A 25378-nucleotide genomic window follows, 5' to 3' on the forward strand; every position below is an offset into this window, starting at 1 on the left:
TGTGGCGAATGCCTGGAGAACGTCACCTGCCAACATGTGTAGTGCCAGCAGTGAAGTACAGAGGAGGTGGTGTTACGGTATGGGTAAGTATTTCGTGGCTACGGTGTGGTTACCTTATTGCGACTAAGAAAACACTGATTTCGGAAGAATATGAATACGTTTTGCAGCATTATGTACTGCGTACAATAGAGCAACAGTTCGAAGAAGACTGTAGCGTCTTCAGAATGCACCCTATTACAAAGCAGGATCTGTGGAGCAGTGGTCTGTGGACAATAACATTCCTGCAATGGACTGGCGTCTCCGGAGTCCCGAATACCTTTGAGATGAGCTAGAACGTCGACTGCGCTCCGGACCCCACCGTCGAATATTTTTGCCTTCTTTGCTTTTCACTCTTGAGCGCGAATGGGCTGCCGTACCTTTCTACACATTCACACACTTTATTGACACTGTCCCCAACAGATTCTAAGTCTATACTAAGATGGTATCTGTTCTTTCGGACATCTTAGTATATATATATATATATAAGGCTCACCGGCCACTTGACCACCTTCTTCTTCTGTGCGAATGTACAAACAGTGCCCGAACTCTTACGGGAATCGGCAACGCGCCGCGAGTAATGAGTATAATGGGCGGGGGCACTACGAATGTAGTGCGTTGAGAATGTGGGTTTCGTGGGAGTCGTGACAGAGATAAATCCCTGCAGTCACGGTATCATCTGTGTCATCGGTGGCTCAGACGGGTAGCCGGCACGGTAGCTCAGCGTGTTCGGTCAGAGGGTTAGCTGCCCTCTGTAATAAAAAAAAACTGAGTGACTGGATCAGTAACGAACTTCAATGGGCGTCAGGTGACGTCCGCCACGAACAATTGAAACTAACAATAACGAACATAATGAGATTTTAAAGAAAAGAAGATGGATAGAGCGTCTGCCATGTAAGCTGGAGATCCTGGGTTCGAGTCCCGGTCGGGGCACACATTTTCACCTGCCCCCGTTGACGTATGTCAACGCTTGTAAGCAGCGAAGGGTGTTCATTTCATTGTAATTAGATTCTAAGTCGTCATAAACGAGAAGGGTGGACACATCTCGTCTTAATGTTCACTAACAGGTTCCGGATACTTCTGGTCAGATAGTGGTGCCGTCAGTAATAACTGTTTCCCGTGATGAGCGCGTATCGAAGATACGGGAAATGCAAGGGCGTTCACGTTTTCGCGACCTTCCTGAGCTGGGCTGCGGCAGAACCCGTCGCCGTCAGTGGTTCAGGAGCGCGCCCGGCCCTGACGACGGTGACGTAGACGGGCGAGGGCGCGCGTCCCGCTGGCGGGAGCCATCTGACATGGGGATGCTACCTGGGCCTCCCCCAGCGTCGGCACCGCCACCGCCACGCCGAAGGTTACTCGGATAAAAACGCGCCGGCCGGAACGGAAGATTGGTGTGAAAGTGTCGCGCGTCAGAGTAGGTCACGCGCCGGGGTATAAAGCGGGCTGCGCGCCGCCGCAGCCTTTAGTAAGCCAGTGTGCCGCCAGCCCTCACCATCAGCATGCTCCGCCTGTGCGTCTTAGTGCTCGCCGCCGCCGCCGCGGGTACGTACCAGTGTTTCCTGCGGATCGTCTCTGTCGCTCTCGTGTTCCGGCCTGCCTACACTACCAATCACCCTACCTTCACAGCGACAAGTTCTCGGACGTAGCGACGACGTTTTATAAACCTTTTAGCTATTAGCTTCAATGCTGTATCTCAAAATTTCGTTAGAATTTCGGCTGTTGTCGCTACATTCTTTGTCTAGCAAGAAAATACTAATTTCGTTTGATCTACGTCCTATGGACGAAAATCTATCAAGTTCTACTCAAATTCGCCAATATGTTATGGAAAAAATTTCGGCTGTACAATTTTTGTGGCCTTCCACAGATCTCTGGATGGTAATATGGGCCAATGTAGATCTGTTTATCTACTTCTCTTCCCGTACCTCCCAGATATTATGGCTCTCCTACTCTAGTACAAAGTACAACAGGTGTCACAGTTGTCTCCCATCTGTCGAAAGTAGCTTCTAACTAGTATCTAATGTATCTTACTAAAATGTAAAGGGCTGCCTTGGAAATGTTTTGAGACCATGGGAGCCCGGATACTGAAAGTGAAACCGATAAAAGTCATTTCTGAGGGACAGAAAGTAGTTTTTCAAAAAATGCACACAGTAACTATTGATTAAAATTTTATGTTTACTCCAAAGTGTTTCCTCGCAATGCCTTTAATGCCTAAGATACCTGTGATTCTTAGTCCTCTCGTTCTAATACGTAATTTTGAATACAACTGATATGCTTGGTGCTTCAAGCTGTTAGTAGATTGAGTATCTCCATTTAATTTACGCAATGATGCAGCATTGTAAGATCAAGTAAACATCATTTGCAGAGAATATCTGCAATCTGCAGCGATCTTACTAGCCTCAACAGCTTAATTACCATCTCCCCTCGACGAGTGTCCAAAACCGTTCCAGCCCAACAACTGAAGTGGAACACTGTGTCTACTTTCACCCAGAGATAAAAATGAACGTTTTGTGCAAGCGTGACAGAGAAATAGGCGTGGAAGTGTTTGAAAAAGTATCGCTGGAACGGCCCGCCGGAATGTAGATCACACTTTATTGTCCGGGGAAAGTGAAACGAAAGCGGCGTGTTTTGCAACACACCCAGGCTTCCGTCGACTCCTGATGAGAGAAAGAGAGCCTTCAGTCCAACTTAAATAAGACAAACGACAGCTTCCGCGTCAGATCATTTCCACCCAGTAGGCTAAAGCCTTTCCTTTGGCTACTGCTAAGCGAATTTTTTTAGATCAGTTACGTTAAGCTCTAAATGAGACGTCGAATCGTGACAGTTACGTACTACGTTTATGTACACCCAGTAATCGTCGCCGGAAGCCTTTCTCTCTATTGCGTTCTTACTACAACACTAAGCAAGCCCGACTTCTAGAAAACTACGCAGTTCTTGCTTTGACTGAAGAAAAGAGGGCGTTGTCTGCAAAGGGTTTGCTTAGGTGTAATAAGTGAGTTGAAGTCTTCTTACTGCTTGCTTGTGGATAAGTTGGAACAGAATCAGTAAGAGGCGGGTCCAGAAAAGTGTTTTCTAAAACAATTACGGCTAGAATTGTAAGTTTATTTTTATTTCTGTTGGACTGTACACTAACTCCATGATATTTTTCTCACGACCCAAAATAAGTTCTAGATTACTGTATAAGACTAGAATATGATCGCTTTTTTCGTTGTCCAGGTGAGTATTGGGCCATGTCTCAACTGGATGCAGGTGTTAGAACTGAATAGTGGAGCAGGTGACACAACATATGCACACACAGCGTTTCTACACAGAAATTTTGGCTTAGGGCCGCTAAGGATAGTTCACTTTCTTTTTAGAAATGAAGAGAAAGAGTCTGTTGTAGATACAGTCTCCAGTGACACGCAACGGAAAAATTAACTTGCTTGCCTTAGCAAACAGACTAAGCTCAAAATAGTCCTACATCTGCTTAGCTCCATTATTCCCTTACGTGAGACAGGTGTTATAAAAAATAGCAACCTTCAAGTTTAAGCTTAGAGAGCATGTGAATCTGATTTTGTAGCGCTGGTTTGACAGGGAGTGGCTAATCCTGTTGTCTTGATTTGAAACCCAAGAGAAGGCGTGCCGTTCCTCGTCCGTCCCTTCACTGCCCCACACGCTGGAACAACTCTCGCTGTTAAATTTCTCCCACATGCGGGTCACAGAAATTCAGGTCGTGTTTCTCTTCCAGCTCCGCCGTTAGTGCGTATCTAGGTAGCACAACACCCTTGCAGCTGCCTGTCCGATGTGCAAAGAACTTCATTCATTTATTTTTTTGTTGTGCATAAGCGAGTTTGCCTACGGCAACAGGTTTGACAATTTCCACACCATGTAGTACCAATTCGGAGCACCATGTCGTTTTAACACCTTTCTGAACCGAAAATTCAGCAGCTGTGGCCTCTAAAAACCTGACTGCTGTACCTGAAGGACTTAAGCGCATGATAATCGAACGCTTCAAGAACTACGCAACAGAAACGACTAATTTTCGCAATCGCTCCGGTTCAGACAAATATGAGCGACGATTTATCCCAATTCGTTCTGCGCATATCCTCAGAAGTTGCCTGCAGTGGTGCAGCAAGCCTGGTACGTGACTCTCTCTCGAATTCTTTCCGATGACAGAAGAGCTCGTTTTGTCGGCACTTTGTGCTTGTCACTTAACAGGCGGGCACGAACTGTGGCTGCTTGTTGCATCAGAGGGAGTGACTCGATGACCTTTACAAACGGTCCATGTAACGATTCGGTGAAAGTATTGCCCTGCCCAACACGGAAGAAAGTCGAACACCGGTTTCACTTCGTGATGAAATTTCGTGTGTTGTTGGAACTACTCGAAGCTGTGCCCCAGCTGCGGAGCGGGGGCGATCCAGTCAGCCAGTCTTACTGCAATATAGACGTTAGGAGTTGACCTAAGCGTTGGGGCTATGTGACAGAGAACACAGTTTATCTCCTGTTATCTTTAGTCTTCAGATTGTCACCTACAGCCTTTTCATTTTCACATTTTATTTGTGGAAAATATTTCTTCCTAGCGAATACTATTATTTCAGACTGACTGTCTGGAGTTTAGAGCATACTTTCGACGATTTAGAAAGCACCGCCTTTTTCGCGCATGAGCAGGGACTGTGTGAGAAATTGCTACGCTCGCTCCGACAAGAGCCTATACGTATTTCTGTGGAAGAACTGTTAGTAGGAAAGGATATGCACAGACACTGATGCAAATTGCCGCTTAGTGTAGCACGAGGGGTCCAACATACCATCCGCTTACCTACCGCGTTTCTTTCTACAGCTATACTCTGCGTATCATCGTGAAGCGTGTCGCAGACGGTGCTTCATTGTACCAAATATTAGAGCCTCGCCCGTTGCAGTCGATGGAGAATGATTGCTCGTACGCCAAATCGCGAGCTGTTACTTCCCTTATTTTATCTGTGCCTTCTCTACCCTATAGGTAAGTAGGAGGCTAAATGATGTTCGTAGTTCCAGCCCTGAAAGATGGTTCTTGAAGTTCTATGACATGGTTCTCGCGAGATGCACGGCTCCTGTTGTCATGTTTCGTTAGTTAACATTTTCTGACATTTCTGTTACACACTCTCGCCAGTCAACATCCCCGTAACCGTTCACAGCGCCCTCCTTTGTATACGATCTTGTCACCCTCAAGTCTTACCTGATACGGTTCCCATATTTTGAGGTGTAATAGACGGACTGCAGATCGCAGCCAACCATTTGTTTTACCCACATTTGAGCGTATATAGTCGATCCACTTCATACCCATACACCATGTTCAGACATTTACGTTCCATTAAACAGTGCATCTGATATTTTTGGAGTGCTGTTTCAAAGATAAAACTAACTACCATCTGCTGAAAATAAAATCGTAAGCATTGTATTTGTTACCCAGTACAATGACATAATAAGGTACCGACAAGTTTGTACGTATTCGTTGTGAGTACGCTGTGTTGCGACGCATGTGCCGTGCCAACAATGTTAGTGCCAAGTAGCTTATGAAACGTTTAGGGCGTGTAAATGACAGTAGAAGTGGAGAATAAACATGGCGGGGAATGCGGAAAGTGAAAGCCTGCAGCTTTCTCGACAGGGTGTGGTCCCAGAGCAGCTTTCGTTCGTGCATTCAGCCCTTACACCAGCACCGATCTGCACCCGCTCTGACGGCATGAATGTCGACACAGCCCTGTCCTAGTCCCATCCATATACATCGCCCGCTCACTTATGAACGCTGCATAAACTTCGGGCTTCAAACCAGATACTTACGGAGTGTTCACCAGCATCTGTAGGCCTACCACTATTACACAACACGCGGATGCAGTCACAATGAACTGGATCGCAGCTAAAGGACTTGTAAACTGGGTGACAGATTATCAGACTACTCTAGAAATCGGCGTGACCACCGAATAATTTTCACGCTTAATACAGTATTTACCTACAGTTAAATCTGAGCGTCGAACTATAATGTTGAAGATTCCACTACTTGCTGTTAAGACTCGGACCAAATGGTTTGTGGCAGACGCTTTGCTCTTCGGTTCGACCTAGCAACTGTTTACCAGTGTCGTCAAAGAATAAAACAGTCACACAAAAATTTGTTTTAAGATAAACCAAATCGCTATGCCAAACCGTGAAAAATGTTGTAAGTAAGGAAAAACCCGTAAGACAATGATGTCCTTCTCTCAAAAAAGCATAGCAGACATTAGCCATGATTCGAGGGAGCACTGGTAAGTCTTACGACGTGATTCAAGTAAATCTATCGCTGTATCCTTCTCTTTACTCGAACCAAAGCCTCTGTCTTTGTTAATAAATTTATCCGCAACTGTAATCTCGATTGTCTTCCATATTCCACTGTCCAAAAGTTCGGCGCGTGCACCAAGATACTACCATCGTCGTATTTCGTTTTAGTTCTCAGTCTTCGGCGATATAGGACTTAGTTGGCTGCTTGGGCGGAAAGTAATACTTGTGTTCTTCACGTCTTTGCTTAACAATTCTTATGATCTGCCCAACGTATGCCATGCTATATGCGCACAATTTGCAGCGCACATTTTTCTTACGTTTAACGTATTTACTGTTTGGTGTGGCCTTTTGGTTGGTCTTCAGTTTCTGTACAATTTTTTTTAATTCTTTGACATCGTGTTGTCTTAATGCCCAGTTCGGAAGATGAGGTACGGTATTGTATTTGCTATCCACAAGCAGCTAAGTCGACTGACATGGACAGAAAAACGTTTGAATCGTTTTCGAGGAAAACTGCAAAGCATTAGTTCCTGAGCTGCGAGGTTCTTTTAGTAGATGGAAGGAACGGAGCGCAGATACGTGGCGGTTTGGGGCGTGGCTGCCTTATGGACGGCGGCAGCCACGTAGGCACATCGCGGAGGAGGAACCCCGTTGGCCGCGTGTTCTTGACCAATGGCGTGAGCTGCCTGCACAAGGCCACGCATTCCAAACCGGGTTGCGAACGGCTGCCGCCGCCATCCCAGAGCTCAGCTCGCGCCGTGGATCTCTGGCCGTGCTGCTCTGCTCTGAAACCGGTCTGGCCCAGTTCAGACGAGAGAGACATGGAATAACTGGACTGTCTCTCTTTTGGTAACCTCATCACGACCTTCCCCAACCGGTAGCTCTGCCGAGAGGAAAAGTAGATACTCCCATTACCTCTGAACTGGTCAACCTGGTCTCTCCAAAGGCCTGAGCTTTTCTCCTGCGGAATGAAATAATTGCGCACGGTATCCACTGTGTGAGAATTCATGAAATGCTCTGAGAAAGGGATGCTTTACTATTCACGATCCTGTTGGAGGTGCTATGCCATTGTCTTCCTCCAGCCTTTGAACTGACTTAGACAGCCAGTTACAGGAGAACCTACAGTTTAACGTGGGTAGTGAACCATGGTGCACTGAGCCAGAGTGTGAATTCATATTGTCCCAGCTTGACTGAGTCTTCCTGATAATCATTTCACGACCCTTGCCAACACGTAATTCTTTTAAAAGGTTTAGCAGATACATCCCTTTCCTCCGAACAGGACAATCTGAGCTTGATTAATTTATTTTTAGACATGTGGGCGTTAGAAGAGAGAGACTTCTCCGTATCTTCCCGTGTACAGTATCCTATACATATCTGTAAGCATTCATGTAATGGTCTGCCGAAGTGAAATCCTCATTCATATTGTGACAGGACACATCCTGAGGCTTCAACGAATAATGCATTTGGAACTGGAGGGAAGTGTGAGGAGTAAAAATAGCGTGACCATGGCTTGAATACAATAAACAGGTTCACATGGACTTAGGTTGCAGGAGTTATGCAGACCAGCGTCGAGATCTGCATGGAACCAGCCTTAAGACTGAGGCTACAACAGCATCATCGTAGCTGGGCTCAGCCTTTACTGGTAATCTTTTCGTGATCTTCCCCAGCCAGCAACAGCATCGAGAGAAAAGACAAATATGTCCGTTAGCTCTGAACGGGTCAATCTGATCTCCATTGATTTCCTTCCACAGATGTCCGCAAAGGCAGGTGCTTCTCACCTGTAGAAAGAAATTTAATGAGAAGATAGAGACAGGGTGTGTCTCATTCGAAGAGTAATATCCTACAAAACTGTAAGGATTCAGGTAAAGACTTGAGAAGAGGCAAAAGCGTGAAATTTGCTTTCACTTCGTCGTCGTGATAGTCTAGACCCTATTGTCCGGTTCCTAGTGGGAGAAGGTAGGAAGGCAGATTTGAGTCCAGCATCCTGTCGACGCCGACACCAGGGGCTGAGCACGAGATCGGATGCGACGAGGATGGAAAACCTAGTCGGCCGTTTCCTTGCAAAAGGAAGCATTCCGCCAATAACCTTAATCGATTCAGGGAAACCACAGAAAACCTACATCTCGATGGCCGAACAGTAATTGGATACCCGCTCTTTCCGATGGCCTAGGCAGGGTGGTGCAGTGGTAACGCACAGGACTCGTATGCGGGAGGGCCGTGGTTCAAATCGCCGTCCTGCTACCCTGATTTAGGTTTTCCGTGATTTCTCTCAGCCGCCTAAGACAAATGCGAGGATGGTTCCTTTGAAAGCACAACACCAATATCCTTCCCTATCCTTTTTCTTTCCGGGCTTGCGCTCTGTCTCCAATAACCTCGACATCTACGAGAAATTAAACCCCTGTCTCCCCTTCTTTCTCCTTCCGAGTGAGACTTCAGTGCCTTAACCACTACGTCAACTCGCTTAGTGCACGCTAAACAGTTATACACGCCCCTAAAATTTATTCTCAAATTAGGAACGTTTCGCGAAAGATGTAAATGTATTAATCACAACTCTACTAGGTCTGAAATAATTTACACAACTGATAAGTAACTGTTGGATGCTGGTGTAAAAATATCGTTTTATTCTGCTAATGGGCGAGCACATTTTCACATCGACTAGCTGTTACTTTTTAAAAATTTAAGTCAATCAGAAAATTATAGATTTCAGATACTAGCTAGCTGCTGTGCCTTTTCGGTTTTTGTTAGGTTCCCAATTTCGTTTCCGTCGGATTGGACGTTCCATCATCGACATCGTAATTCACTCGAGACGGGTGCTGTCACAGGTGAATAAGTTTGGGAACATTGTCACACAGCACCTTGTCTCAGTAACAGCCCCAGTATTCCTTGAAATGTTGTAGAGGAAGAATACAGATTTTTAAATCTGTTTTTGCCCAGTACGTCTCCAGTTTCTCCAATATAGTGTCATGTCGCCAAACCCCTATATATATTCAAAGTTTCCAGTATCTAAAACTGAGCTAACAAGCAGGAGAAATACATGTTGTGGATCAGGTTGTTGGAGCACTACTATCCTCAACCTGAAGGTGGATTTGAATACCACATTGCTTTACTAGCCACGATCCTAGTGGAGACATTATGCCTTTTTATGGGCGAGAACCGGTTCACACAGATAGCTGCAATGGAGTCTACAGTATAACGTGGAATATGAACCACGACAGGTTATCTGACATAGATTTAACGCTTTTGAAAGTCAGCTTGTTAATTATCGGAAACTATTCTACGACTAACTGAGAGTCGAACCCTGGACGTTTGCTCGTATAGTCTGAAACTTCGTCGCTACGTTAGTTAGTATCAGAGTTCAGAAGGCGAATAAGCGCCGGCTTCCTTGTGATTTTTTTTTAGATCTGTACCATGGCGCCGAGGAAAAAGGTGTGGAAGGCTACGAATGTGAGTGAAACCGGAAACAGTCGGCGGCCTTGGCTAGGCCGAAGGTCAACCCCTTCACGAGACGCACTCCCTCGTTCTCGCTCGCCGGCAGCCGCCGGCTCCACACAGACTGCCTCCGTGGTCAAGTGACCAGCGTTCTTGGCTACTAACGTAGAGGTCGTCGGTTCGATTCCTGGTAACCATCTACGGTTTTTCTCTATGGGAAAGATCTCGAATCAGGCTGTACTCGTCCTCATTAGGCCAAATGATAAGATGCTTGATAAAACAAACTGTAAAAGTGACAGCTGAAAAAGCGTCAAATCCAAAAGTTTGTCCCCAGCTGTTAATCGCATAACTTCCATGCAACTACTTTCCTGCTCCGCTTCCGAGAGCATGGAAACGAAATAAATAAAATTATTGTATTTTGTTGCATACACAGAACTGATATATCGCTAAACTCTTGTAGAAGTGAATCATCGATATAACTTCTTACTCGCTGTTTCACACTTCCTGTTTTGGAGCTTTCACTCGACAACGAAAGAAGATAAATATTTAACGCCCAGCCGAGGACGTGGCCATCATAGGCGGAACACAAGCTCGGTTTGGGAAAGGATGACGAGGGAAAATCGGCCGCACCGTTTCCAAAGGAACCGTCCCTTAAGCGAGTTAGGGGAACCGTGGAAACCTAAATAAGAATAGCCCGATGGAGATTTGAACCGCTATCCTCCCGAATGCGGGTCCAGTCTCTCATCACTAGCCAACCAAAGGAGATGTGCATTTAAGATGCGCCGAAAAAAATTAAACAGTTTACGAAAGTTCATTTGCAATTTGAGTCGCACATTGGAGAAGACTATAGCGTTTCCACGACCCTGCGATAACGCTAGAACTTTTTTTTTGGGGGGGGGGGGGGGAACCACCGCATTCAGAAATAAAGATCTTCCTTCCCTTCGACCGCCACAACGCTCGTGTTCTACACCACGAACTTGCTTCGCTATATTTTCGTGGAAGAAACGTAGGATAACATTTCAGGAAGAAATCAGTAATCGGGTAGCGTCACGAAGGGTTCACAGTCATAGATTAGTAACAATCGAGTTTCATTAAGTGTATTCCCTAATAAAATTAACCTTCAAAACACGAATGAAGTAAAGCTTCGTCCGTCATACAAATTTGATCTGCCAGGAAGTCCATATCACAAAAGTTAATTACATCAACAAAGTTCGTGACCAACAGGTAGTGGTGTAAGTAACTGGCTTAGGACGACTAGCTTACAATGAAATTTGAGGAACATCACTGACTAGAAACGAGATACTGCAGCTCCGCTTATATTGTGCTGCAATATCTCTGAGCATCTGTGTTGTTCGGGTCCGAGAATATGTATCGTCTGCCTGCAAGAGGCATTTTAATTTATTCGCTTTTACTTCTCAGTTTACACGGTTCCTAGTCTTCAAACTGAGAGATTATTTCCACCATGCTCGAAATTCATATTCAGAGTCTGCAAAGCAAACTGTACCTTTCGATCATTCCGTTCGGAAAAAGTATAATTTTCAGTGAAAGAATGCTGTCAGAAGCTCATTAACACGAATTTCGTTCTGACACATCTGTATCGATGGCTGAGAAGGACTTTTGATACTGAAAAAGCTTTCGATTCCAGTGACGAAGTTCCTGAAACGCGTAGTTTAAACATCTAGACTCGTGGCGTTCTGCATAATTTGCCGAAGCAGTCTCCGACTGTAACACCCTTCAATGCTCCTAATGATAGTGGAGCTAGAGTTGTGAAACTTCATTGAAGATGATCATCAGCTGTTTATTTTTATGCTCAGTGCTAACGGTTTCGATCAGCAGAGAGTTATCAAGCCGAAGCAAAGCGTAACCTGATTGTCACAACAACATTTGGAGTGAACAACTTCGATGTAGGTAGAATATCGTTGCGACACAAGTATGCAGGAGATAGGATTCTTGGCATGAAATGCTTGTGCCTGTTAGTTTGAACACTATTGGATCGGGAATTCCTTACGCTCCTAAAGCAGACACCAACATTTTCGCGTTTGTTCCGATCGCACCTAGAAAAGTTTAGGTAGTTTCAAGTAAGCCCTATCTTGAACATTATGTGATAGAAATGTTCTATTTATCCACCTAAACAAACCTTTCAACCCTATGAGCCACAAGTACCACAACTGCACTCGATCAGCCTTTCACCATCACTCTTAATGCTCCTTTCAACAGCAACTCAACTCAGCGAAGGATTTTCCTGAAAATTGTGGAAGCTACAGCGCCATACTTTTCACTCTTCAATTAGGTGTTAAATTCAGATAGTTGGCGCTTCCAAGTTTAAAAATAAAATACCTCGTGTAATCCGTGTAATAGAAAGAGGTCAGTATCAAAGCACTATCTTCAGTCATTTTCAATCGACAGCGGAATGTAATCATGGATCGAGCGTCACACCTCAGTACTTTCCACAGTTCAAATCCTCTCCTTAAATCAAGATTTATTTTTTACGTGGATTCGTTAAATCGCCAGAGGCAAATGCCGGCATGATTCCTTGGTCGATTTCTTCATTTCGAGCTTGTGCCTCGTCAGTAACGGCGCCGTCGTCGACGGGACGTTAAACCCTAATGCTACCTCCTCCATATTTTCAATGCACAAAACTTTGTCTAATACCTCGTCGACTACCACCAACTTACGAAGCACCTAGTTTTGAAGTATTCCTAGTTATCCACATAGAGAAATGTGCAACAGAAGCCCATTCTTCGTATAGCATAAAGCTTAATCTTTACAAATACGCTTTGTTGACTCGTAAATGGCATTGCGATTGCAGTCTGTAAGAGCATTCTTCTTATGATTACAGTTACCGCCCAGGAGAGCTTCAAGTGTCCGGACGACTACGGATTCTACCCACACAGTCGGTCGTGCGACAAATACTGGAAATGTGACAACGGCGTCGCGGAGCTGAAGACGTGCGGCAACGGACTGGCTTTCGACGCCACCGACTCAAAGTTCCTCACCGAGAACTGCGACTATATCCACAACGTCGAGTGTAACGAGCGCACGCAACTCGGTGAGTAATGCACTGACACTTCTTATATTGTTTACAACTATAAGAGGAATAAAAAGTAGTTTTGTCGCTTGGGACAAGCGTAAAAGTAAGACGGTTCAACACAAAAAACGACAATGATAATTTTTCTTAATTCTTCTCGTTTTCCTAAATCTTCTGGATTGTCAGGCTATGTCATACTAGCAAATTCCTAGATTTTCGCTTTATTTAAGCACCAAAATTGTCACTTTAGTAACGTGACTCGATGGGTCGAAACAGAAACGTAATTAATATTATACGTTGAATAATAATTACATCCATTATAGACTATGGTGCGAGGACCGCGACTGTTGACTAAAATGAAAGAAGTATAATGCTGCGACAGTCACAAAGCTGACTGACGCAGAACTATATATTATATTTTCCCTATATGTTGAACTTAAATTCTCCTGGATGATAGGACCACCTCATATTCCTCTTCAGCTTCTTCTTCAAACTGGGCGTTTCAGCCCCTGTCCAGGGATCTTCGTCAATAATCTTCTGACGTCCTCAGGTGGTTGATCACTTGGTTCAGTGTTCAGTCATCTGGGGATACCAGAAGACTTTCGACAAAAATTACAGCTGAACGACGAATCTGAAGAAGCTGAAGATGAATGTGACGCGGCCCAGTCACTGAGAAGACATTACCTTCAGCGACTACGGCCATGAAAACTTGCTGAATTTTGTTATGCTATGCGTGTCAGGCTCCAAGTTTTTAAGTTTATCTGGAGCACCTTTTGTATCGATGTTCTTAGAACCACCAATCAGCGCACCTCACTGCCCGCGCCTGTACGGAATCTTCCCCGACGAGGCCAAATGCGACGTCTTCTGGAACTGCTGGAACGGAGAAGCCAGCCGCTATCAGTGCTCACCGGGACTCGCATACGACCGTGATGCGCGTGTCTGCATGTGGGCCGACCAAGTGCCAGAATGCAAGATCGAAGGTCAGTGCTACCATGCAATTCTAACGTAACAAACTCACTGCGAACGCCGCTCAGCTATAATGGTCCACACAATGAAGCACTCTCACTTTGTGACATGTTCACAGAGGATCGAGGTAACACCTTTACAAGGACTTATTTATAATATTGTCTCCCCATGCTGTTATCCTTAAAAACTCACTTTGTCATGCTGACTTTGAGTGAGCTCTTAACCACGGCATTAGCAAATGTCGTGCTGCCTCACACTTTCATACACCGCATAGAAACAGGAACGAAAGGAAATCTGTTGGACTCTTTACGTATCTCAAATGTTTTTTCCTTGTTATAACTTCATTTGAACACTGAATCTCCCCTCTCTCCTCTAAGTACTGAATAGTTAAATACAAAGTAGTAGCTAAAAGTCCTGTTCCACCTCAACACATTTCACTCGTATGTGTTAAATGTAACAATTTTTCAAACAGGAAGTGTACGGGAAGATTCTTTATCGATGACTTGTCCTTTCTTTTCGGTAAACTGGGACAGACTCTGTGAAACTCACTATTATACATATACAACAGAACATTATACTGGTCATCTGTTTCATTTCATGAACGAAAACTCCTCCTACAATCCCATTAGACACATCTATGTTCATTGCCAGCCTGGCGTACGACTTGATGTATTCTGGTGGATGTTAATAAAATGTCAGCATATTCTGCAACATAATGTTATCACTGCACAGATGTCACGTCTTGAGGAGTACACTGAGAATGACTTCTGGAGGTCAGTGATCGCTTAAAAAATGGTTGTTGGGGATAAGGGCGAGGAGAGAATTGGAGTTTAGAGCCTATCGAAGCCAGTAAACATGATTTTAAAGTTCCACGACAACTTACGTCCCACACAGTTTAACTTATCTTGAAAGGAGGAAAGCCATGTACCCACCCACTTAACAACGTTTAAATTCTCTCGCGCGGGCGGCGGTTCAAAACCCCGTCTAGCCATCCAGATTCAAATTCTTCGTGATTTCCCTAAATCGCTTATAGGGCAAATGCCAGTACGGCTCCTCTGGAAGGACACGACAGATTTCGTTTCCCGTCCTTCCCAAACCCGAGACCGGGCTCCATCTCTAATGACCTCGCCGTAGACGGTACGTTAAATCCTCAGAGTACCTTGATATCATTTTTCGTGCACAGACTGTAAAATAACAGCATCCATCACTTCCACCTCCGATGATTGTATCAAAATATTGTCTTTTTATTCCTGAAAACCGAGCGAGGTGGCGCAGTGGCTAGCACACTGGACTCGAATTCGGGAGGACGACGGTTCAATCCCGCGTCCGGCCATCCTGATTTAGGTTTTCCATGATTTCCCTAAATCGCTCCAGGAAAATGCCGGGACGGTTCCTCTGAAAGGACACGGCCGACTTCCTTCCCCGTCCGTCTCTAATCCGATGAGACCGATGACCTCGCTGTCTGGTCTCCTTCCCCAAAACAACCCAACCCAACCCTATTCTTGACAAGCCAAGTTCGATTACGTGACCTGGAATTCTTGATCTCTGTCTTTGTTCAGAGTGGCAGTAAGTTAAAATAAGTATGGTGCGTCTTGACCGGCTGTCACTTGATCCAGTGTGAACGACGTAGAAGCAAGGAGTATGTCGATGAAGTCCAGGAAGAATACTGACGCGCTACGCGTTGCCCGTTTCAGGGAAGGTAAGGAACTGAGATGTGTGTGTTGCAGAAGTGGCGAACGGATTCAACTGCCCGGCGCCAGGAGAACTAGCGAACGCGGGATCTTTCTCGAGACACGCTCATCCCGAAGACTGCCGAAAATACTACGTCTGCTTGGAGGGCGTGGCCCGCGAGTACGGATGCCCCATCGGCACTGTCTTCAAGATCGGAGACTCCGACGGCTCGGGCAACTGTGAGGACCCTGAAGATGTTCCCGGATGGTGAGTAACCTAAGTTTGTGATTCGCAAGGTTTAGCAAAAGATAAATATATCTGCCAGATTTCGACATGTTGTTACAACTTACCAAGGATAAGAGCACAGGCGAATGCAAAGTGATAACGAAACGCGTCATTTAGGAAAGAAGCTGAAGTATTTCTGCATATAGCACTTGCAGAATGACACTTCTCTCTGCACGGAAAACCATATTTTTATAGTTCGCAGCTGAAAGGAGTTATTTCGGTAAACAAAAGCCGAATTATTATTAAGTTCAAATATTTAAGCTGGACCGAAACACTTATTTTAAACAGAAAGAGAGACGAAAGAGAGAACGAAAAGTAATCAGGAAAATTTTAGGCCGCAACTACATTGCTGGAACGGAGAAGCAGTGGAGGAGCAAACCGACTAAGAAGAGATAAGGAAATTAAAAAGTATACCAATATGTTTTCGCATATAAAAATTCAGCTTAAAATTCTGTGTGCGTATTATGAAAATGACGCCAACCAAATTAACTAGTCAGTTTTTAGACTTCTACAAAACTCACAGTAAATTTAAAATTGATCACAGTAGTGAAAGAATTTTCACAGGACTTCAGTGTGGATGCTACACTATGTGACTCAAAAGATTATCCATGTTGAAGTTGTCTAGCATCAGCCGTAAGATTGTCTGGAGTATTCAATTAGGCCATACATTGCGAAGTTCATTTGCCTAGTGATTCAAAATGGTGTCTGGTACGAAAAATAAATACTACAAAAGCATTTGATAACTATGAGAGCAGGTGAAACTTTCATATGCATCATTACAAAAAGTGGGGTACATTTAACATGACCGTACAAAGTCAGCCACGTCATAGAAAAATAGAAAGAAAATTATAGTGCACGCAGAGGACAGTATATATATATATATATAGTGGGACAGAGGATTCAATTATTGAGGAAATCATTTACAATTTGGCACATGGAAATTGTAAACTGAAAGTGTCAAAACTTGTGAATCCTTTGGACAGAAAGAATCTATAAGCAGCAAAGATGACTGCCTCTGTCTTCAAATTTAAGAAATTATTATTAATAATGTTGACTAATAAGATTCCGGTAAGTCGAACAGCAAAGAAATGCAAATTTATAGATCAAGTGAAACAAAAAAATGGTAAAAAGAGCGCCGAACTTCTCGTGGATTTTTTTTTTTTTCTGACTAAGTGCATCACTCTGCAAAACTGTTATTTCCACGGGAATAGTAGCTAAATTAATGACTTGTTGCTTGACTTATCGTAACCATATCCACAGCAATTACTGTTGTTTACTAACGGAAATTCTTCCTGAAACTTGTTTCACCCTCATAGCCAGCAGCAGCACGCAATTCTGTTGACAACTTTCAAGCAACTGCGCTAAGGTAGAATAAATTCAGTAGGGCAGCCTGCAAAGAGATTATTTCCTCAACAAATATAACCCATTTTTAAGAAAAAACACCATCTCGCCCTGATTACTGTTATTTTCAAGCGTGTCTGAAACCTTAAAATAATGTATTTGTAGAGCTGTTGGAAGTTAACAATTTAATTCTTTATGTTAAGGATACCGTTGTTAGAGCAACTAGGAACTTGATAAACTAGCCTCAAGAAACAACATTTTTTTCTATGACGCGCATTATGGCATATACTTTGAACACCGAATAAGTTTTTGTATTTTACGATACAAGTAGTAGAAAGCAGGTATCAACGGTTTCGGATACAAACAGCAAAAATACCTTTTTATTGGTCTCAGGGCCCATTAAATATTTAACTAATGAGATAACTTTTATGAGAATGTTTTTGTTCATTATATTCGTTACAAACAGTAGGTCCTATTTCACGCATTAATTTTATTAGCAAAAAACTTTTATTGTTCCACAAGTCTAGTATTAAGATTCCAATCTTAAAAAGTGGAAAGAAAATTGTCATTTTATTGCAATCTGCTGAGTTGAATTTTTAATTCTTATATTTATTTACTATTTTGTGTTAAAATGTTACTGTAATGCAACCTGTCCATCTCTGTATTCTGTATAGTTGTGTCTTCAATCCATTATTAAATTACACTTCAAGATAACTTTCGCACTTTCTAAAACTGATCACACTTCTTCGTTAACTTTCAGAAGTAAAACCTATCAAGTAACATGGTACTTTTATATCCTGCTAATATTTCACTACAAAAAGGGCAAAAACTATTAAACACATTCATTAAAAATATGAGATGAACAATGTATAAAGTAGCATGCTGTCTTTTCTTTGCACATCTATGAATTCACAGCTCTTGAAACAAATACTAGCATTAAAATGTGTGATTTATTAATAATTCTCTCACTCAAACTAAATTTATAAATGTGTGTTCCTACTAACAAATACGCTAGCGTGCGGCTCACAATTTGTGGTAAAATACAATTCGTTCGTAGCACATAGCGGAAACTTCTAAGACGGAATTGGTTCGCTGCATTTTCTGACGAACTCAGATAAGAGTAAAAGGTGTTCCAATTTGTTAAATCAGAGACGCAATCGTTGCCTTATTAGAAAGAGAACCGGTAGTGTGAGAGTGCCACTATAGTTTAGTGTAATAAAGACTTAGAGTTACTTTCTCCCATAAAATTTTCACAGATGACGCTGTTATCTATGTGAAAGCGGTATCTTCTAAAACAGCTGTAGTAACGTCTGATCAGAGTTCGAAAACGTATCAGCCTGGTGGAAAGATTTGCAAATCACTCTTAGTATAGATAAATGTGAAGTTGTGAATTTCACGAAACGTATTTATGTGTTAACCTTAGAGTAAACGATCGAGGAATCACAACTGTAGTTAGTCATGTCTAAAGATATATAGGAAGTAAGGAAGATTAGGATTTAACGTGCCGATGTAATTTGACACGGAACACAAGTTTAGACTGGGAAGGAAATCGCTACTACACTAGCCACAGAAATAATTCCGGCGATATACCTTGAAGTAACTGTGTGGGAATACGAAACACAACTTGCATGATAGCAGCAAATTGCAGTTTTCATGAAAGATATTGCTAGTATAATTCTTCTGCGACCTATAGTGGAATAATCTGCAAGTGTGTGGTATGCCAAAGAAGGGTAACGCCAAGAGCCACAGGCTTAATTGACTCTCGCTCTGAGACCTTAAATGTCGGACACTTTAAGGAAAATATCTCGCGAAAACTAGTGTATAAAATTGTAAGAACCTGTATGTAAATCGGAATTTACGAATATTTTGCAGTCCCATAGATATATCACCTGCACAGAAATTGGATTGGTGGTAACTCTCACACCTATCACCCTTCCCACGCTCCGTCTGCGATTAGAACGGATTATAATGCCACGATAAAAAAAAAAATCCCTCTGCTATGCACTTTCCTGCGATTTGCGGCGCCTGCGTCAGTGAAAAGTTGTGATGTATGTTACACTTCAGGTTACGATGATAAACGCAGCGTCATCTCTCGCGATTGAAAGGTATTCGTGTAAAACCTCCCTTACATGGGATGTGGACGCAAATGATATTTTCATCGCAGTCGGCGAACGCTCAGAAAGGTATCTGACGATAAATGTAAACCTGAAAACGACAGTCAGTTTTAATAAAGTAACATGCGACGAAGAGATTGACTTCCGTCATATACCATCTCCTCCTTGACAAAACATCACTGATCGCATATTTAGAAAGCAAACCACGTTTGGAACATTCGAGGCAAGTTATAATAATATATCCAACCAGGAACTGAGCGTAGTAAATGATTTGAAAAAATCGGCCAACCAGTTGCAGGTATAAAGGTTTATTACCAACACTTGGCCATGGTTTCAAAAGTTGTAAAATTGCCTTCTTCAGAAGTACATGGACACGTAGAATGACATATTGGCGACGATAAATTACAGATCAAAGCAGCTCATGCGAAGTAACATAGTATGTGTGACCATCAGTAACACCAAATACAATACATTTAAAAACATTCCCGTAGGAGCTGGGTCAAGCGTAAAAGTCTTCACATTAAAATATACTTGGAATTAAAAGGCAGTGCAACAACCCGTATTTGGCTGTTGTCATGCGATGGTTATGCATACTATATTACCTGACGTGAGTTTCTTTTCTCTGAAATGTGTCGTGGCCAATAGGTGATTTTAAGCGTCCATGTACTTCTAAATAGTTCAAATGGCTCTCAGCACTATGGGACTTAACATCTAAGGTCGTAAGTCCCCTAGAACTTAGAACTACTTAAACCTGACTAACCTAAGGACATCACGCTCATCCAAGCCCGAGGCAGGAATCGAACCTACGACCGTAGCAGTCGCGCGGTTCCGGACTGAATCGCCTACAACCGCTCAGTCACAGCGGCCGGCATGTTCTTCTGAAGAAGACAGTTTTACAGTCGTTGAAACCATGGTCAAGGGCCCTTAATAAACCCTTATACCTGCAACTGATTGGCTGATTTTCTCAGACCATTCATTCACATTCATTGTTGCTGAACAGCAGCTACGTTCAAAATTTTAAAACGAAACATTGGTTCTGAAATGGAGAAACCGACAAATTGACAGCTTTGCTGCGTGCGAACAGGACACAGAGTCATCAAAGTTTGTATTTCTAAGTTGATAGTCTCCACATGTTCCAAGTTCGTCTCTACATCAGCTGCAGAGACGAACACAGAAATTGCTTGAGCAAGACACCTTGAAATTTTTTGGTTCCCGACCTTTATCTATAACGAATCTTGCCTGAAATTACTCGTTCTTATACATCTGCGACGTGCCGGTGCTTTCAAGCAGTACATTTTCATAGTTTGCAAGATTTTATACAAAAACCGCAAAATAGTCCACTTTAACCTTGATGAGATGTATTCGTGCTAGGTAGAGACCGATCCAGAAGCTTATTGGTTGATATTTCGACAAAATCCGACGGGGCTTAATGTGTTGTTCACGCACGTGAATGCTACACAGCGTGAAATTTCACCGGGGCCCCACGAGAAACACGGGCCCCGCAACGAACTCGTGACATCACACTAGTCGACTCGTCCGCTACACATCGCGAACACTCGACTCCGTGCAGGGCCTAGGGAAATCAGTATGTAATTGAAGAGGTGAATGTCCTAACTTTGTCGTTGTGTTATCGAGAGCTCGCGCGCATTTAAAAGCGCAGTTAACTCGTCTGAAATAGCTATTTGCTCCCCGCCGGAGACGGCTGCTGGCACTCGTAAGACCTGCATTGTCACGTGCTGTGACGTACGCACCACGGCCTTTCTCGCGGGCCTCGAATTCGATGTTATGACGTCATAAAACTCGTCCTCCTCCGACTTGACAGAAAATCCTAGGAAGTTGTGGTCTTACGTTAAATCAGTAAGTGTCTCGAAACAGCATATCCAGACACTCCGGGATGATGATGGCATTGAAACAGAGGATGACACGCGTAAAGCTGAAAACTAAACACCTTTTTCCAAAGCTGTTTCACAGAGGAAGACCGCACTGCAGTTCCTTCTCTAAATCCTCGCACAAACGAAAAAATGGCTGACATCGAAATAAGTGTCCAAGCAATAGAAAAGCAACTGGAATCAGTCAACAGAGGAAAGTCCACTGGACCTGACGGGATACCAATTCGATTCTACACAGAGTACGCGGAAGAACTTCCTCCCTTCTAACAGCCGTGTACCGCAAGTCTCTAGAGGAACGGAAGGTTCCAAATGATTGGAAAAGAGCTCAGGTAGCCCCAGTCTTCAAGAAGGGTCGTCGAGCAGATGCGCAAAACTATAGGCCTATATCTCTGACATCTATCTGTTGTAGAATTTTAGAACATTTTTTCTGCTCGCGTATCATGTCATTTCTGGAAACCATACTCTGTAGGAATCAACATGGATTCCGGAAACAGCGATCGTGTGAGACCCAACTCGCTTTCTTTGTTCATGAGACCCATAAAATATTAGATACAGGCTCCCAGATAGATGCCATTTTCCTTGACTCCCAGAAGGCATTCGATACAGTTCCGCACTGTCACCTAATAAACAAAGTAAGAGCCTACGGAATATCAGTCGAGCTATGTGGCTGGATTGAAGAGTTTTTAGCAAACAGAACACAGCATGTTGTCCTCGATGGAGAGACGTCTACAGACGTTAAAGTAACCTCTGGCGTGCCACAGGGGAGTGTTATGGGACCATTGCTTTTCACAATATATATAAGACCTATTATATAGTGCCTGAAGTTCCTTGCGGCTTTTCGCGGATGATGCTGTAGCATACAGAGAAGTTGCAGCATTAGAAAATTGTAGCGAAATGCAGGAAGATCTGCAGCGGATAGGCACTCGGTGCAGGGAGTGACAAATGTAATGCAGTGTAATGTATTGCGAATACATAGAAAGAAGGATCCTTTATTGTACGATTATATGATAGCGGAACAAACATTGGTAGCAGTTACTTCTGTAAAATATCTGGGAGTATGCGTGCGGAACGATTTGAAGTGTAATGATCCATATAAAATTAATTGTTGGTAAGGCGGGTACCAGGTTTAGATTCATTGAGAGAGTCCTTAGAAAATGGGGTCCATCAACAAAGGAGGTGGCTTTCAAAACACTCGTTCGATTTATACTTGAGTATTGCTCATCAGTGTGGGATCCGTACCAGATCGGGTTGACGGAGGAGATAGAGAAGATCCAAAGAAGAGCGGCGCGTTTCGTCACAGGGTTATTTGGCAAGCGTGATAGCGTTACGGAGATGTTTAGCAAACTCAAGTGGCAGACTCTGCAAGACAGGCGCTCTGCATCACGGTGTAGCTTGCTGTCCAGGTTTCGAGAGGGTGCGTTTCTGGATGAGGTATCGAATATATTGCTTCCCCCTACTTATACCTCCCGAGGAGATCAAGAATGTAAAATTAGAGAGATTCGAGCGCGCAAGGAGGCTTTCCGGCAGTCGTTCTTCCCGCAAACCATACGCGACTGGAACAGAAAAGGGAGGTAATGACAGTGGCACGCAAAGTGCCCTCCGCCACACACCGTAGATGTAGATGTAGTCCACGTTAGCTTCCACATCCCGTGTAATGACGGCCAAAGGTAATCGAGAGACTGAAAACAACAATCGCGAGTGTGAGCACAAATTGTGAGCCGCGCGGTAGGAGAGCACGTGCATGCATGCGCTTTGAGCCGAGTGTACGGCGTCCCACAGCGAGGACTACTACGGAGACCTGGACCTGAAGAGCATCCGCAAGAGCGAGCTGTTGGCGGGGCTGAACAACGGCAGCGGCGGCAGCAGCGGCGGCTCGTCCAGCCGCGCGGGAGGCCAGCCCAAGGCGGGCAAGCCGAGGCCGCCCGCGCCGGGCGTCGCCGGCCGGCCCTCCGACGCCGCCTAAGCGCGCCGCTCCCTGTCCTCACTCGTACCCCAGCCCCACACCCGGCGCCTGCCCCGCAGCCGCCGTCGCCACTCCGACTCTGGTACGCCACACTCCACAGCGGTCTCTCTGTTCTCTGCGCTTCGAAACTGTTTCACAGGCGGAAGCTCGTAGAGCCTTCACTGACCCTGCAACTACACTTTTGAAAAATACTTCACCCGACATCCAAAACCGCGTACCCCCCTATTTGTACCCGACGAACAGTTTCGCAGATGTCCTCTCTCTCCCCTTATAAACTCGTAAATTTGTCCATCTCCTTTTGATGTCATATTTCATACAACATTCACTTGCCAACAAATAAGACTCCGATAAAATTTCAGCGCCTGGAAAATGGGTACGTAGCATTAAACTGACTTCTTAATTCGGCATCCGCCTTCTCGGGTGACGGCAATGTTCGGCACCAACTCCTAAGAACGAAAAGACTCCCGCTAACACGAAATTATCCTTTGCTACTGAACTTCTCTGTTGGATGAAAACTACTCTGGCATTTACTCTTTTACATTCTTCTGGGCACTGTCCATTTACTGTTTCATTCTTCCGGGCACTGTCCTAACTTGTACACTTCTTAAAACTATCATTAAAAACCTGGTTTGTGAACGCATTCATTTTGGAAAAAAAAAGAAAATAGGACCTGCGAGCAGTGTCTCGAAATCTCTCGAGTAATATTACCTTTATTTTACATAAATGTGCAGTGAAGATTACTACGGTGACTTAGACCTGAAGGCACTCAAGAACCTGGGACTTAAAAAGTGAACGTAAGAGCACGTCCGGAGCTACACGTGTCGGAGGACCTTCCCGCCACTTTCCTGTGGAGCGTACGTTGGAAAGAATGGCGACTACCCGTGCGTGTCGTCGCCTGCCCGAAGTTGAAACGGCCGTCGAGAATTTCTTCTTCTTAATGGTGAGGACTGAGAACGGGAGAGACCGAAATCCACAGAAAAGTTTGGTGAAATTAGTGCACAAGTTTATTGTCAATGTAACTGATTTTGTAATTTAGTTTACAATATTATGCAAAGTTCTACGTACAATTACTAAAGTCCTATACGTAAACTGAATATACGAATGTGAGTGTGCTTGCTGACTTTCGATGTATATTGTACCCTCCAAAAGAACAAACTGATTTCAAAGAATGTTATCATTCAGCGTCTGCTCAAATACAAATTCCCATTTATTTGAGGTTGTTGTTACACATTATTTAACATTAAATCAAGTGTACTGTCCACAAACAGAAGTGTATGTATGTCACTTTTGCGTTTTTGTAAATAAAACATCATTCTACACAAAGCTTGGTGTTTCAATGTAATAAGAATCATCTGACATTATCCCACAATGCTTAGTTTTATGAACGTACTTCCTGCTTTACTACCAGTGTAAAGAAAATGTGTGAAATATACCCCTTACTTTGTTCACATTTTTTACCGTCTTTGAACAAAATTTCAAGTTACTTTATTCATACAGCACAAGAAACAGCGCTCGGAATACATCAAATGGTGTAAAATCTATTACGGAATATAAATCACTTTATGAGAATGATCACTTAACGGAAAAATACGGAGCAGCACTCCGAAGGAGAAATTTGTCTCTAAGTCTAATGAAATTTCGGCAATACATTTGTCGAGGTATAGTATTTAATGATTAACATTGCAAGATCGCTGGCTAATGTAAGCGTGAGATAAGCTACTGCAAATGTGAAATGCTGGTACACTAATAACCAGTGTAACCGACAGAATATTGAATGCAAACGTGCAGGCATGTGTTGTACAGGTGCCGGATTTCAGTTTGTGGGATGAATTTCAATACCCGTTGCATTTGGTCGGTTAATAAAAGGACGGTTTAATGCTGGTTGTGGATGATGCTGCCGTTGTTGTTTGCTGATACACCATGTGTTCGACTGGAGAAAGATCTGGTGATCGAGCAGGCCAAGGCAACATGTCGACACTGTAGGGATCCAGTTGGAAAGCACCCCCTGGTCCAGTGTGTGTAGGACGTAGATAGTTTGGATGCAGGGCCTTAACTGGCCTCCTCCTAACCAGCACATAGCCACCATTGGCGCCGAGGCAGTAGCAGCATTTATCAGGAAACACAGCAGACCTGCATCCCGCCGTCCAATAAACTCTCGCTTGGCACCACTGAAGCCACAAAAAGGTGGTGGTTTGCGGTCAGTGGAATACACGCTACAGGGCGTCTGGCTATTGCCGCTGCAGAAGCTGTACGATGCGCCTCAGACGTATGTGGAAAACGATGGCCTACCCGTGACCACCACTGCCTGCAGTCACGTATAGTGGCTACATTCCTGCCAAGTCTTCCTGCAATATATCAGAAGAAGCATCCAGCTTCTCATAGCCCTATTACATGACTA

The 25378-nt window shown here is 43.9% G+C and overlaps 1 protein-coding gene across 1 annotated transcript; it reads left to right on the top strand.

Annotated features, from left to right (window-relative positions):
* Positions 1-1455: 1455 nt before the first annotated feature.
* LOC126299614 (protein obstructor-E) lies at positions 1456-24303 on the top strand. The gene is made up of 5 exons (XM_049991652.1): positions 1456-1578; positions 12563-12772; positions 13543-13731; positions 15445-15655; positions 22797-24303. The coding sequence occupies exons 1-5, from the start codon at positions 1536-1538 to the stop codon at positions 22978-22980; spliced, it is 837 nt and encodes a 278-aa protein (XP_049847609.1). The 5' UTR covers positions 1456-1535; the 3' UTR covers positions 22981-24303.
* Positions 24304-25378: the final 1075 nt, after the last annotated feature.

This window comes from Schistocerca gregaria, chromosome X, assembly GCF_023897955.1.
Source record: "Schistocerca gregaria isolate iqSchGreg1 chromosome X, iqSchGreg1.2, whole genome shotgun sequence".
Lineage (NCBI taxonomy): Eukaryota > Metazoa > Arthropoda > Insecta > Orthoptera > Acrididae > Schistocerca > Schistocerca gregaria.